Source organism: Thunnus thynnus, chromosome 12, assembly GCF_963924715.1.
Source record: "Thunnus thynnus chromosome 12, fThuThy2.1, whole genome shotgun sequence".
Classification (NCBI taxonomy): domain Eukaryota; kingdom Metazoa; phylum Chordata; class Actinopteri; order Scombriformes; family Scombridae; genus Thunnus; species Thunnus thynnus.
This window is the reverse complement of record NC_089528.1, coordinates 21,016,031-21,030,941: the sequence shown is the minus strand read 5'-3', so window position 1 is coordinate 21,030,941 and position 14,911 is coordinate 21,016,031. Positions and strand designations below refer to the sequence as shown.

Genomic DNA, 14,911 nt, shown 5'->3' with positions numbered 1-14,911 from the left:
AAAAAGGTTACTGTTCTTCAACACGTTTGATTACAGTAATAAACCTGCTCTCATTTAAGAGGTAAATGTTTAAATTTTACAACCAAAATGTCAGAATGAGCCACCAAGGATAAAATGTGTTCCAGGGGTGGGACAGTATCACTTAAAATTTTGACAAGATGTTGCTCGATTTGTTATTGATAAGGCTCAATATTATTTCTCTCTGTATTACCATAATGTACTGTTTGGATTCCATAATTTTCATAAATCTGAAGATAAAGCATTTTACTAGGTAAATTTAATTATATTAGCTAAATACTATTGATGCAATGAAAAAAAAATTGGACAGTCAACACAAACAAAAATCAGAGTATCAATCATCTAAATCTTAAGTTTATTAAATTGTTTGAACTATCTCATCGCAAGGCAGTAGAAAAGAAATATGCTGAGTGTCTGAAAGATGTGGAAATAATGCCAAATGTCACATAAAGTCTCTCTACCATTTTATTTCAATTTAGCATGCTTGATTTTTTATTATTTCTGTCAAGTTCTGGAGTATTTTGGTTGTATCTACTGTATATATTTGTTGTGATTTGTAATTCAATAAACTTTTGTTCAAGCTCTGATGTCTGATTGTTGTACATTATTATTAATCATGTACTAAGTTATCTTCTTTATTTTCACTGGAAGAATACATGAATTTGTTAATCTTGGGATACTTTTCATGTAATGTAGATGTATTTGTTACAATATTTAACAAGACATAAAGCACAGACTCCTTGCACAGTTTTTATTTTTATTTTATTGTAATAAGTGTTCTGGGCTGATCCATGGGAACCTGGTAATTTAAAAAGGCATAACGAGCCTTGATCCAGATTACAAATGTCCTCAAGCATTATGTGAATTGGCAAAGGTCAATCATACAAAAATTACAACTGATTATGCAAACATGTAACATATTTCAAACACTGTATTTGGCATAATGAATAAATCATCTTATGCTGGCTACATTACAAAACATTTACATATTGTTAATGTGTACTTCACATATAACTCATACTGGCGGTCTAAAGTCTAAGAAATACTGCCCTTCACAAAACAGCAGCACTGCTCACACTGAGCATCTATTCTCAAAAAGAAGAAAGAGTTTGCAAAAAGGTGAAATTTACACCAGCGTTATTTCTATGTATTATCTGAGTTTGCAGTCATTTGCTGATGGTGAGTAATGCTGATGGTGGGTAATCATCATTTTTCCCAAGAGCTTATTTCAGAATCTGAGATGACGGTACAAAAATAGTTCCACTTTATTAAAAACATAATCCTCTGTTATAAATTTTTTGTAAGTGTAAAAATTGAGAAGCCAGTCAAGAAATGAAACCATATGAAATTCAATCCAAACCAACACTGTATCCTTTGTGAAATATTATTTACAGATACACCTGTACACCAGTGGCTGCACCAAATAATGACTTAGTATAGCCTAAATAAATGACTACATTCTCATGTTTTCTTCAGTACAAATACTAAATCAGTACAATAGTGGGGCTGGGTGTGTGCATCTTCTGTCTTTTGCACCATACTGTGTTGTAAAGTGCCTTTTAAGACAAAGATCAGTCCCAGTCTCAGTGATGCTCGACTGGACTGGCTTTATCAGAGTCCTCTAGTTCTCTAGAGCTCCTCCTCATGTTCTTCATTGTCCTTGCATCTTGTCCTCTTCACTCTTTTTCCAGAGACAGCTCACACTGTCGTCGATGGATGCTATAAAACTGGAACCTCCACTGAGAAGAGACAACAAAAAATGAAACACTTAAGATACATTTTACATCTCCAAGTGCATTTACAGGCTGATATTAACAGTAAGAATATAACTTTGTCCCATAGAATGATGTAGACGACCCTTGGGCCAATCAGTAATATGACACAGTTCATTTATTCCAAATTGGATAGGGGTGTGTGCCTCTGAATTATTAGATTTAAGATTTGCATTTTAAGTATTACTGATAGCATCCACATCAAGTCTGTCAGTATATTTTTTAACTCCAATATACATTGCCTTATCTCTAAATCAGCCCTCTGGTGTCTAAGATACCACATTTAAATAAGAACCCTTATCTGGGATTAAATTTGTAAGATCAGTGTCATATTTCAGATATCAGATGTGCAAGTCTTGAATTACCTGAAATTGACTATATTTTTACTACTGTCAATAAATCCCATGAAAAGCCCAAAACCAACAATAAATTGATCATGTGTTGCCAAAGTCTGGTATAGCTTATTCCTCTATGTCAAAGACCTCTTAAATGCACCGCACCATTGCACTGAGTGACATTTGTCTTCTATAAGGTGAATATGGGCAGTGTGACTATCTGACTGCCCATTGACTGTATATAAATATACATATCTTTATATACAGTCAATGGTCCTGCCAAATACCCACTAAAGCACTAAATTTGTGTAAATCAGCTACTGAAAATAGTCCCCAACATATGCACCTTTTATTCATTTTTGGGCGACTTTTGCTAAAAATCACAGTTCCCAGCTTTTTGTGGAAATTACTCAGGGGGAATTTACCCCTGAGTAAGGGGATTGCGCAGCTTTTATGGCAGCTAAACTTGCACAAATGAGACAAAAAGAAACCATGTAATTCACAAAGCGCCCGTAAAGGGTGAAATGCACCCAAAACTGCTCTGCCAAGCAAATAGTGTCTTGGTGCTCCTTTGCTATTTGCACATATGTAAATTAGATAATAAGCATTGGCGGCAAAATTGGCCCCTTTCTATGCAAATTGCAAATCATTGCAAAAATGGTCCAATTCACAAAGCCCAGTGCTAATAGTCACACGCAGTTAGAGGGAAATTATATAAGTCTTTAGAGAGTTGGTGGTAACTTAAGCACACTCACTCACTCACTCTCTCTCACTCATTATCTTCAAATCTTCAAACTTGTGAGGCACTGAATGATATTGAATTGATACTGAATGATATCATAGGCAAAATCTTCAGTCAGACATTGAGGGGGGGGGGTCAAGCACTTTCAGCTACTTAAAAATAAAAATGTCTTGGGAAAAATCCATGAGGGCTACTCTATTACAAACAATTCTGCCATATAAACCTGGAATCTGTGTGTAATAGCTGACCTGTGTAGATGTGTAGCAGAACACAGAACATTAATTACGTCAGTTCATGACTGATCCAGTGTTAATGAAGTTACCGCTGCTGTGCCGCATGTGTAAATGTGCACAGCCTATTTCTTAGTTTGGAGACGCACTTATTGTTTCAGCTGCTGTGTGATGCTGCAGCCAGCTGTGACACACAGCCAGCTGTGGGCAACAAACACAACAACAGTATTCATAGTTCACATAGTTTCTGCGAAATCCCAGATGCATTCAGTGACACCTGAACAACATTACTGTAAGACATTAATCTAACATGTTTCAGACTTGCCTACTAGTCAAATTAATAGCTGTATTTTGACATTTCAGTAGATTATTTTATAGTTGCAAAATACTAGAGAAGTTAAAGAAGCAAAATACAGGAAAATTGATTTGTGATTGTGGACAGCTCTATGTGTGCGCACCTCTGCTAATTAAAGACACACAATATGAGGCTTTTGTGCTCTCTGCAGTTTTCATCATGGATCAATCTGTGTGCTGAAATGTGGAGAAAAGCCTGACACTGAAAACCACTCCGCTCACTCAATCAGACGCAAAACAAGGACAAATTGAACTAAACTGCAAAACTTGGAGCGTGTTTGTACCGTCATATCATTAGTGCAATATCTTTTATGAATCGGACCCTGAGACAGGGCAGATAGCAGTTGCAAATAATGCGCAATTCATGGTGCTATCAGCGGTTGCAATCAATTCTTTGTGAATTTGCCCCTGAGTCTTTTAAAAATGAATTTGTGACCAAGTCCCCTCCACTCATATTCATAGATTCAGAGAAGATGCAATTGTAAGGATTTTAATGTGGTAATTGCACTTTTTTTGGAGTGGGGTGTGAGGTCGGGGCACAATATCAGACACACATTATCATTCCAAGCAGAATATTTTCATATGTCTTAAAACATGTTTAGAGGGGATCATAAAAATATACTTCTTGAGTAGGTAGGAGCAAATGGGCTTGGGACTAAGTACTACTGACAGAGGAGGGAAGAGGAATATTGAGAGACTAATGCATGGTTGGTTTTGGTCTATTCATGGGATTTGTTGACAGTAAAAAAAAAAAATTGAATAATGCCAGCCTTATTCTTAAAATAAAACAACACACACAGGCACAAACACACACACACACACACACAAAGAAGAAATTTCACATTTCAAGAGGGTCTAATATGCAAAAGATACTGACAGTCAGAAGCCCGTTCACAGATGAAGCCAATGCGGTCAGTGCAGTAGAAATCATTCCAGTTGGCATTATGGATAAGGCCGGCACAGTCCTCGCCATCTTCATGGCCGTGGGTCCAGTTATCAGGCTGGCCAGGCTTCCACTTCCTGAGAGCAACCACATGGACAGTAAGTATCAAAGTTCAAGCAGCACACAAGAACGACATGAATTCTATTTGCTAAATAACTGATTTATACATTTATTGTAAAATCAATTTGGCTAGTTAACTCACTTGAAAACTGGTAAGGTTCCATCCACCCACTTCCAGACATTTTCCTCCTCCCTGTCAGTGAGGCCCAGCCAGAAGTAGCCTTTTCCTGCAATCGCATTTCTCACAAATTGCTGAAGATAAAAGAGCAACAGATATTTCACAAGATCATTAGTTCAGATATGACTAACCAATGATTTTAGGTTTTGTCAGTTTCATTCTTCAAAGTAAACACTTTAAATTTAATTTACCTGTTCTTCATTGTCATTGATAATGAGCATATGAGATGACTTGTTGGTACAAAACTGGTTGGACTCATCAAAGTTAAGTCTCTGAGCACCAGAGGAGAAGTAATAGCAGCTTTCTCCAAACTTTCTGAACTCAGGTGGGCAACCTGGAATAAGTTATTACAAAGATGCAACTGTAACAATTGTAATTTTTCAGAATTTATAAAGGATGAGTGGCATATTCATTTCTGCCCATATATAATTATTTAACTCACCAGGAGTTTGAGTGGTAGCAACAGGAAGCTGGACCTGCCGGGACGTGGTGGCTTGCGGTTCCTCTGCTGGTTTGAGAGGTTGAGGTGGTTTGGGGGGTTCGGGGGCCAGGGAGGGCTGAGGAGGTTTTGAAAGAGGAGGAGGTGGTGCAGGTGCAGGTATCCCTGGTAGCCCTGGAGGACCGGGAGGGCCGATAGGTCCAACAGGCCCACGAGGCCCCTCCAACCCTGCAGGTCCTGCTGCTCCTCTGAGGCCCTGTGGTCCTTGAGGTCCTGGCATCCCTGACTGTCCATCCCTGCCAGGGAGTCCTGGAGCTCCAGGGTCACCTTTGTCACCAGGGTTTCCAGGTCGACCTCCAGACCCTCTTGATCCTTTAGCCCCTGGAAGGCCTCGAGTCCCAGCGGCACCCTTTGGGCCTGTCGCACCTGGCGGTCCAGGAGCACCCTTGTCTCCTTTAGGTCCCACCAATCCTGGCATCCCTTTGTCTCCTTTATCGCCCTTCTGTCCTGCCTGGCCCACTGGGCCCTGAGGACCCCTGTCACCCCTGGGGCCCCTTGGACCTGGTGGACCTGAAAGTAACAGCAGATGAGTGGACTATATATGTTAAAATGTACTGTTACTGTTAAAGTTTCTAAAATGTTTCCGCACCGTCACAAAGAAAAAATACAGTGTATTTCTCGTACTTCAGACATATTCAGTATGTTAGTTAAGGCAAGACTAACTGTAATTTTTAAAACAAGAAATCACTAAATCTTCCTCTTACAAATGAGAAGTTGAATTCATAAGCAATAAAAATGCATCGTTGCTCAATTCAATACAATGCTACAGCCTTACTTGGTCTGGTAAGACCAGTAGCTTATGATGGCTAATGTTAGCAAACTTTAGCTGGATACTGCTTTATAACTGACATTACTGGGTCAGTTTGCTGACTTTATAACTCATCTCTACTTGTGCTGTTGGCACACTATGTTTTAGCATTTTATCTTTATCCCATAATTGTAACTTATAACCACAGTGGCCTTTGTTCAGAAAAAGTCCACAGGGAACCACTAGTTGAGGTCAGAAACTCCACAGCATACCTTTAAATATTATTTTGCTGATAGCATTCAATAGCTTATTGGAGACCATCAGTGGTATAATCCTCGTCATCATCAAATTTCAGTCAAAATTCATAAATATGATTATTTTGGGTCTAAATCCTTTCATTGTTTAGGGGCCAGAATCTGAACACTTTACCAGATGGTGTATGTTGATACTCAGAGGGAGTAAGCAGAGGGATGTGTCAATGCATGTGTTATTTTAGTAAAAATGTACTTTCCATTTACTGAGTAATATCCAGAAAAAATAAATCTGCATGTCACAACTTTCACTCAGATCTGTAAAGTAGCAGAAGCACAGCAATCTTTGTTTTTATCATGATTTGGTGCAGGCAGAACTACAATGGAAATAAGTTTGTTTAAATTTTATGCAAAACACCATGTTTTTGTTGCATGCTATTTATAGTTTTTCTTTCCATTTTATATTTTTGTCTTTGTATATCCACGTCCCATGTTGGTTTAAATCTGTATTTTGTTTTGGTTTTCTTCTTTTTTTGTTTTGTGAATATTTGAAGTGTGTTATGTGTATGTTGTTTATGACACAATCAAATCAAATAAGTCATCTCATGACTGGAAACATTTTTGACTATTTTCAGGATACACACAAATACGCCTTGTATTCTTACCCTGCAGGATGGTGAAGTTGGTGATGAGCTGTGAGTGCTTGCTGTCCACCAGCTTCATCTCCTCCATCACCCCAGACAGGCTGCTGACCTCTTTGTCCAACCTTGCCGCCAGCTCGTCCTGTTGGGCGCGCAGCTCTTGGCTGTCTGCCTTGGCCTCTGTCACACTCCCATTCAGCCCCAGTAACAGGTCTGAATGTCGCATCACTGTCTCAGCACAGGACCTCAGGCCATTGAGATCAGTGTTAATGGCACCCAGTAGCTGCGAGGCAAAAGTCATATTTCCATTTACAAGCTCCATGTCATACTCGTGTTTGTCTAACCTTGCTTCCATCTCATCGAACTTTGACGAGGTGGTGTTATCATGGTCTCTCTGGTGGTCCATGAGTTCACGCAGATTCTGATCATGTCCCTCAGTGAGGGCTGAGGCATTCTGGATCTGGCTAGCTAGTGTGCTGAGCTGAGCCCCCAAGTCATCCAGAGTCTCTCCGTTGGACCGAGCCAATGCTGAGTTGTTGGCTGCCAAAACCTGGAGGTTCTGGACCTTTTCCTTTAGCCACTCTGTGTCAGCCCGGGTCTGTCTGGCTGTCTGCTGCAGACCCTGATAGTCATTCTTCAGTTTCTGCACTGCCTGGCCTGTGTCTTCAACCGTCTTCTGCAGCGTGCTGAGTATATTGCGCTGCTGGGATTGGGTGATGTTTAGTGCATTGACATTAACCTGGGTCTGGCTCTGCACTGTGACCTGGCTCGTTATCTCTGACTGAAGCCATGCAGTGTCTGTCTGGAGATTCTCAATCATACCACTGTAGGAGGCCAAGGTTTGGTTGACCCCACGCAGTGAGGCAGTGTTGCCTTCCAAAAAACTCTGCAGGGAAACATGGCTGTTTTGCATGTCATCTCCTGTGTTTCGAAGTTCATCCAGCATGTCCCTGTTTCTGGTTGCCCTGACAGCAATGTCATTCAGTTGGCTCTGTAATGCTTCAAGATCTGACTTAAAAGTCTTGATTTCGCTGGTGGCATTTATGGACTTTTCTCCTGCCTGATAATCTGACAAGGTAACAAAAAATAAAATGTCAGAGTCAGATGCATCTTTATCATGTAGAGGATTGGAAAAAAAATATTATCTTAAGTTAAAACTCTCCATTTCTGAATGCTTATCTTGTGATAGTGAGACTCACCTAGCTTCTTTAAGTCTGTCTCCACAGCATCAATCTTGCCTCCATAATTCTGCATCCCCTGTGTGACATTGTCCATTTTCTGGACCACTGAGATAAACAGGGAAGAGAGGGTGTAAAGTGATAATTATTTTCATTCATAGATATGTATAAAAACTTACAGAGGAAAAGCAAAAATTATATGAGGTGAACAGAATATGCTCCCCTTACTGTATAGTGAAAGGAAACAATCACCACAGGAAGTGCATTTCCTGTGGACTGTGGACCTTCTATTGATGATAATCTCAATAGGAGTCCTGTGGTGCTCATTTAGTCATTCTCTCTCAGATAGATACTTAATGAGCAATTGGTACTGGAACTACATTTGGCTGATTATGTACTTATAGTAATGTACTTTTAGTAAAGTAAGTGAATTCAAGACTTTTACCATTAGTGGAGAGTATTTTTACATTGTAACATTGCTGCTTTTACTTTAGTGAAGGATCTGAATACTTATTTCTCTACTTAATAACAGATAGATCACTAGATGTGAACTCAGCTGCAGAGAATGTACTTGGTCAGATTTTGAACACCAGAGGGTGCTACTGTACTCATAAGTCTCCAGTGAATAACTGGAAACTTGTACAGCAATTCTGAATTCTGAACATTGAAAAGGGAGAGGAGTTTCTTATGTTTTTCTTTTTTCTTTTCTTTTCCTTCTTTTTTCTTTTTTGTATCTGCACATGTTTTTGTATCTGTTGATCGATACAAATCTCAGTATTCAGAGAACATTCACAAATTCCACTTCATGAGTACAAACAATGTCAGACTCATAATGAATACCACACTTGAACTGTCTATCTATCTCCTCCTCACATCTGCAGCGAGAGTCCATCTCCTGTCCTGCGTGATCTGTTTTACTGTCGGTATGTGGGCGTCTAAAACTGGCAAACAAAAATAAAAGCACTGGAAAGCATCCTAAGCGTTCACTGTTATCATTCCAGAAGTGACAAAAACACAGAACAATAACATGTATTTGGGACAACATAAACACATCATGGGCCCTGTTTCAAAAAGCTGTTGGTCAACTGCTGGGAGCAGGAATATGCAACTTAGAGTCTATTTACTCCTCTTCTTCTCTTTTCTCTAAAGTGCAAATTTCTAAATATTTTTGAGGACAGAGAAAGACTATATATTCCTAATTTGTTGCCCATAAAATAATTCAATAATTTAAGATATCTATATTACTACAGCACTGTGTAATATTGACAAATATGTAAAATAACAGCAGAACAGAAATGCCTGCCACACTATCTTTCCTCCCTGATCTCCAACAAACCTTCTTATTCCCCTCGGTTAATCTTTCCACCCCCCCCCCCCCCCCCCCCCCCCACAGTTGAGTATTGGAAAAGCATTATGAGTTATATAAGGTTGCTAATTTGAGTAGGGCTTATTGGCTGCCTATTGTGACCCCAGTTATGAGCCATAATTAGGCAGTTACCCAATGTGAGGCCCAGTAGGTTAATGCTGATCAATGCTGCAGGAGCAGAAAAAAGCTGTGTACGAGTGCTCGCATAGTTGTAAACATGCCAACACCTTATCTCAACTGCATTCTGAGTTACTGTAAGTACACGGCTTCAACCCTTTATTTTCTATTTTATTGTATGTATGTTGTGTATGGGATGTAGAGGAGAAAAACACAACACAGAACCCACTCTACACTGGTTTCTTGCACACTAAAACTATTTTCAACACTTGCACCCATTTGTGAGTCAACCTGTGGTTCATGAGACAACAAATTACTACCAAGCCATAAAATCTCCTCTGGGTTGTTAAGCCAGGGTAGTCGCTGCATGGTCATCTGGTAGACATTAGACCAAAACCATCAAAATCACATGGGCTCCGCGCTAACACAGACCCAAAACTGGAAAACCAAAACAATCCTGACAGCACATACAAGGCATGATTCAGATCTAGATCTTCACTTGAAGACCATGTTTTGAATGAGGTCATTTCCCATTGGGCGAATATGCTTTTGGCCCTCTGGTTGAGGTACATGGTTCATCAAGTCAGGACATCAGACATGTAGGACTTAAATATTTAGTTCAAGGATAATTTGACAGGTTTACTTTGATTGATAGGGGCCTCAAAATGTATAAGATTGGACAATAGACAAAAGTGACTTCCATATTGATAGCCCATGAGATAATTGGAATTTCTGTCTGTTTCTACTTAACATAGCTGCCCTTGTTTAAACAGTAAAGACAGAAACCGCACAAGTGGGTTGCAATTAGGACAATGTTGCACAACAAATGTGTTTCCTATCTCAAGCTATGGTTTATCTCCAAAAGATATAAACTCAGTGGAGAGTGAACAAGGGATTCTATCAAGGGAGTCTCTTCAAGTGGTAAAATCTTAGGCTGGACTCTCTGACTTGGATGGGTTTAGTTTTCCATTTGGTTGCTAGTGATACCATTCGACTCACATCACAAGAGAAAGAGACAGAGAGACTGCAAATAAAGGGGCAGTGGGTGTAAAAGTACAGGGGGAAATCTATGCAAAAAACAGAATCTACATATTTCTATTATAATATTTCAACAAAGATGGATTTAAGGGTCTATTGAAACTAAATTACTTTTTTTGAAAAGGGGACAGGATATAATATAATAGGACTGACTGATATAATATGACATCAAATACTTTAAGCCTTAAACATGCAAAATGTATGACTGACTTTTTAAGAACCTGTGGATACTAGTAATTTCAAAGTCTGGCGCTGTTCTATATTTTTCTTATTGTCAACAAATCCTATAAAAAGCCCCAAACCAACAATGTTATGTTATTATACTAACAATTATCGCCTGTGTAGCCAAACCCTTAGACCTCCATTGTTGTCCAAAAACTATTAAAAACACATAAATGAACCACATTGCCACACTGTAAGACATTTTTCTTCATTACCACAAACATGGGTACTGTAGTTTATTTTGAGTCAATCCCACAAACACCAGCCTACTTCTGTAATAATCACTTGCACTCCAAATGTGTACTAATCCGCAGCTGAAAATAGTCCCTAACAAATGCACTATTTACTCCTGTTTAGGTAATGTTTGCTAAAAACTACAGTGCCCTGCTGTTTTATGAAATGACATAGCCTTTTTAAAAAAATGAAACTTTAAATTTGTTTTAAAGATTTACATCAAATAGGCTATGGGATGAGACCTATAGATAGGCCGGGAAAGTCAGAAAATATTGAGAGACAGACACAACATTGTTGGTTTTGGTCTTTTCATGGAGTTTGTTGGCAATAACAAAAATATAGAACAATGCTTGCTTTACTCATTATGAACCACTCTCACTATTGTGTTATTCGAGCAATTCTGCATTTAATGTAAGACTACAGATTTAGATCTCTGTAACATGACAGCTATAAAACCTGTTTGAAATATACTGTGGAGGTCAAAGTTTGACTTAGAAGCATGTAAAAATTACAGCATGTGTCATTTGTACTGTACAAGAAGCAATTTTTGACTTCTGTTTTGACTTACCTTTGAACCCAAGGACAGCCACTGCTATGGTGAGCAGGGCACAGAGGACATAGAGCAGTGCAATAGCTGTCCGTAATGCCCAGTCATTTTTACACTTGGTGCACTCTGTACCCTCCTGGATTCCTGCAATACATAATGGAATTTGTGTCAAAAATCAGTATACTGTATGTAGTAAATCTGCGTCATTCTAATAACTCACAATACAATGATGAGAAGCAGTAGTAACTAAAATATTGTGCAATAGGAGCGGGAAGTTAATGAAAGCAAGTCCAAGGTTTTCATTCAAAAGTTAAGTCACATGGGAAGTTTGTTTCATTTCATAACTAAGTTTAGTACTGCATCTCTAAAGTGGGACACGCTGTGTCTTTCTTCAGCCAAGTATCAATTGAAAACATTTGCCCTCATGAATATGCAAAAACTTGACTCACTATGAAACTGTAAAAACACTGCACATGTGTTAGCCATACGACAGAGAAACCGAAACAAAACAGTAACATTCCCCTCTGTGTCATTCCTTGTTGCCATCCAACCTAAAACCATGGTGCAGTAAAATTTTTGGTCATTTACATCACAGATGTTCACTTGTCCAGCAGCACTACTTGTTTAAACCACTAGTACCATGTGATGCAAACATTATACTATAAGCAGGATGTTTACGTGACTTCATTAGAACTGACCAAGAAGCCTCTGGCAGCTGGTGTGTATTCAAAACAGGCAATAAAGCAGTTTCTGTAGTTGGAACGAACCTCAAATCTTATTTGTATAGGAAGAGAGAATTTGTGTAAATCTGTCATACTTTACTGGACAGGAAAGTTATTAAACAAAAGGTTTTAGCAAAAATAAAAATGCTTAAAATACAAAAGAAATGTTATAATATCAAACGTGGCTTGAAAATGTGAGCAATCCCAAAAGTGACTTAAAGGAAAACTATGATTTATTCCAATTTTGTTTTTATTTTCATAGCTCTGTCCATCGGTTAGGTTACGATAACATTGTACAGACTGAACTAAAGATCTCAGAACAAGGGGACATCACTAAAAAACGGTCCTATGGGGCAACAAACAACAGCTGTCAGACAATAAAACAGGTCTAAACAAAAAGAAAGTTTTGCCAGATTAGCTACTACTTGATTCTGGGCGTGAGGATCAAAAGTAAAAACAAAAATGCCCCATAGGATTATGTCTAGGTCTATTGTCCTCATCAGTAGAAGCTACAAGCTACTCCAGCTGTATTGACATCTTTCTCAAACAGTATCAGAGGTCTGACTCTGTTCCTTTAAGTCATGTCACCCGTGATGGGACAGAATCTGGAGTCAAAGGAGGCTCCATCCTTCCCAGTCAGGGGTGGGCCAGGACCACCAGAGGGGTACTGGGGGGTTTGGCCTCTCAGCTTTGGACCCACACATCTGTGCAAACATCATGTCTGACCACCTCAAAGGGGCCCAGCCGTGGACCTAGACATGGATATGCAGACCACTGTTGTCCTTATATGTACTGAGAGCCTCATGTTGGGAGCTAATGTGGAGAGCTCCATCAGAGGCCCCCTGACTGGTTCTCACCACATGCTGCTTAAAGGACAACATCACACCATGTAAACAAGCGGCCGACTGTCTGGAGGTTATGGGTCAAGAGCGAGGCAGAGGTAATATATCTGTGCTAATGCTGGGACCATAGTGGCAGTATCATATTTGTGGGTAAATGAGTGTTTATCATGATTGCAGGGTCACTGAATCTCAAATACTTTCTCACAGTCACAACCTTTTGAATTACAGTACCAGTCAAAAGTTTGGACACACCTCCCAGTTCCCTTGAATGAGAATATGTGGCCAAACTTTTGACTGGTACTGTAGGTATTAATGTTTCTAGATGTTTAAAAAAACATTTCTACACACACCCCACTACTAACATGTGTTTGATAAAACCTGAATATGAATCACAAAAGCAGCCTTGTCAGATGATTCAAGGAATCATGATTTCTGTCATCCTTCTGCACAAGACTGTTTTGATCACTGGACTCGTTTTCAGGCTCAAAATGTTTGTTGATTAGATCCATACTGGCGTGTCAGCGTGCTATCCCAGCCTGCTGTGCTTTAACAGAGTTGCAACCATATTTTATTATTATTCATTACTAACTGCACAAATGGGGTACAGAATTTATGACACTATGAGATCACTGTTTGAGCCTAAAAAAAATGCAGGAGCACTTAAGCTTTCTCTCACTCTGTGAAAATATAAATATAAATATAAATATAACAACTTGGCCAACATGGGGAAATAGTTAAGTCAATTCATATATACAGTAGAGCAAACTTTAAAACAAATGCTGAACAGAGTGCTTTATAGAGAAATTAAAAAAATATGTGTAGATAATAAAAAGGAAAATAAAAAGATGAAAAAGTAAGAGTGTAACTGACAAAATTAATGTTATCCTGTTTTTATGTTAATAATTGTGGACTCTCAAAAGAAGTTAAAAATATGATGGATCTTAAGACTGAAAGTGGAATAAATGGGGAAGACCTAACAAACTGTAATTTTACAGAAATGTTTCAGTGTGGGGCAGTAAAGCAAAATGCTTGTTCCCCATGGATTTTGACCAGGATGGTGGAATGTTTAAACTATTTGTCCATCAAGGAAAAAATGTGTCTGTGACAGTAAAATCATAACCAAAATGGCATCAGCTGTCAGGACCTTAATGTATATACACACGTGGTCTTGTGTAAAATGAAAAGGTCCGTTAACTTAAAACCGTCACTATTTAGCACGTACTGTAGTGTAGAACCGGGTGACTACCAGACTACAAACCCAGACTGTCATGCTCTTGATGAAGCTCCAACTGCACTAACATGGAAATTAATTCTGGGCAGAGTAGCCAGTGGCTCCTTCCAGGGTCACAACATGCTCCCACTGCTTGTCACCGGAGTGTTTTCTGTTCCCTTCCAAGGAATTTTGCTTAAACAACAATTCTGTCAGTGATGTGGCCCCAGTAATGATGAAGACCAAATCCTTCCAAGGTAGCTGCAGTATTCTCCAACACTGACTCCAGACAGAAAATATAACAACTGGGTTTCTATATCCATAGACATAGATGTGAGCCCAGCAATTCTTGTAAATGCTTCGATGGCTTGTTTTCACAAGTAGTTAATTATTGAACTCATAATGTCTTTGTTGTCCAGATGATGATAATCCAAGTATATAATGAAGTCTTGCACAATCAAATATAATATTTACAATCTTTTCAAAGCAGTGGTGTAAAACCTGAGGGGCATGAAATTTAGATGGTCAATTTTGATGAAAGAAAATCCAATATAACAGTATAATACTTAATTTCTTGCTTGCTTTGGTCTGTTACGCCCCCTCCATGTTGTACCTCATTAGTCAGTAAGTGTGTCATGTTTCATATCCATGGGGCCATTGTGAC

At 39.0% G+C, this 14,911-nt stretch overlaps 1 protein-coding gene across 2 annotated transcripts in view; it reads right to left on the bottom strand.

The window, feature by feature from the left end:
* Window positions 1-758: 758 nt before the first annotated feature.
* colec12 (collectin sub-family member 12) overlaps window positions 759-14,911 on the bottom strand; it is a 36,917-nt gene continuing 22,764 nt past the window's right edge. For both annotated transcript variants that reach the window (XM_067606272.1, XM_067606273.1), the window contains exons 3-10: window positions 11,495-11,617; window positions 7,971-8,057; window positions 6,796-7,839; window positions 5,075-5,641; window positions 4,824-4,966; window positions 4,597-4,706; window positions 4,329-4,471; window positions 759-1,757 (exon numbers count right to left, since the gene is read on the bottom strand). In XM_067606272.1, the coding sequence (XP_067462373.1) occupies window positions 1,738-1,757; window positions 4,329-4,471; window positions 4,597-4,706; window positions 4,824-4,966; window positions 5,075-5,641; window positions 6,796-7,839; window positions 7,971-8,057; window positions 11,495-11,617 (2,237 nt within the window). In that variant the 3' untranslated portion in view covers window positions 759-1,737. The remainder of the gene's footprint in view (window positions 1,758-4,328; window positions 4,472-4,596; window positions 4,707-4,823; window positions 4,967-5,074; window positions 5,642-6,795; window positions 7,840-7,970; window positions 8,058-11,494; window positions 11,618-14,911) is intronic.